At 63.7% G+C, this 405-nt stretch overlaps 1 protein-coding gene across 1 annotated transcript in view; it reads left to right on the plus strand.

Moving 5' to 3' along the window:
- Positions 1–4: 4 nt before the first annotated feature.
- Positions 5–405, plus strand: part of CENPB (centromere protein B, 80kDa) — a gene marked incomplete at its 5' end in the record, with an annotated part of 2736 nt that continues 2335 nt past the window's right edge. Inside the window, one exon of the mRNA XM_010836624.1 lies at positions 5–403. Coding sequence (XP_010834926.1) covers positions 5–403 — 399 coding nt within the window. The remainder of the gene's footprint in view (positions 404–405) is intronic.

Raw genomic sequence — 405 nt, forward strand, 5'->3', positions numbered from 1 at the left:
GGGCCCCAAGCGGCGGCAGCTGACGTTCCGGGAGAAGTCGCGGATCATCCAGGAGGTGGAGGAAAACCCAGACCTGCGCAAGGGCGAGATCGCGCGGCGCTTCAACATCCCACCGTCCACGTTGAGCACCATCCTGAAGAACAAGCGCGCCATCCTGGCGTCGGAGCGCAAGTACGGTGTAGCCTCCACCTGTCGCAAGACCAACAAACTGTCCCCTTACGACAAGCTCGAGGGGCTGCTCATCGCCTGGTTCCAGCAAATCCGCGCCGCTGGCCTGCCGGTCAAGGGCATCATCCTCAAGGAGAAGGCGCTGCGTATAGCCGAGGAGCTGGGCATGGACGATTTCACTGCCTCCAACGGCTGGCTGGACCGCTTCCGCCGGCGCCACGGTGTAGTGTCCTGCAG

This window comes from Bison bison, unplaced genomic scaffold (genome assembly GCF_000754665.1).
Source record: "Bison bison bison isolate TAMUID 2011002044 unplaced genomic scaffold, Bison_UMD1.0 scf7180017864063, whole genome shotgun sequence".
NCBI classification, from domain to species: Eukaryota; Metazoa; Chordata; class Mammalia; order Artiodactyla; family Bovidae; genus Bison; species Bison bison.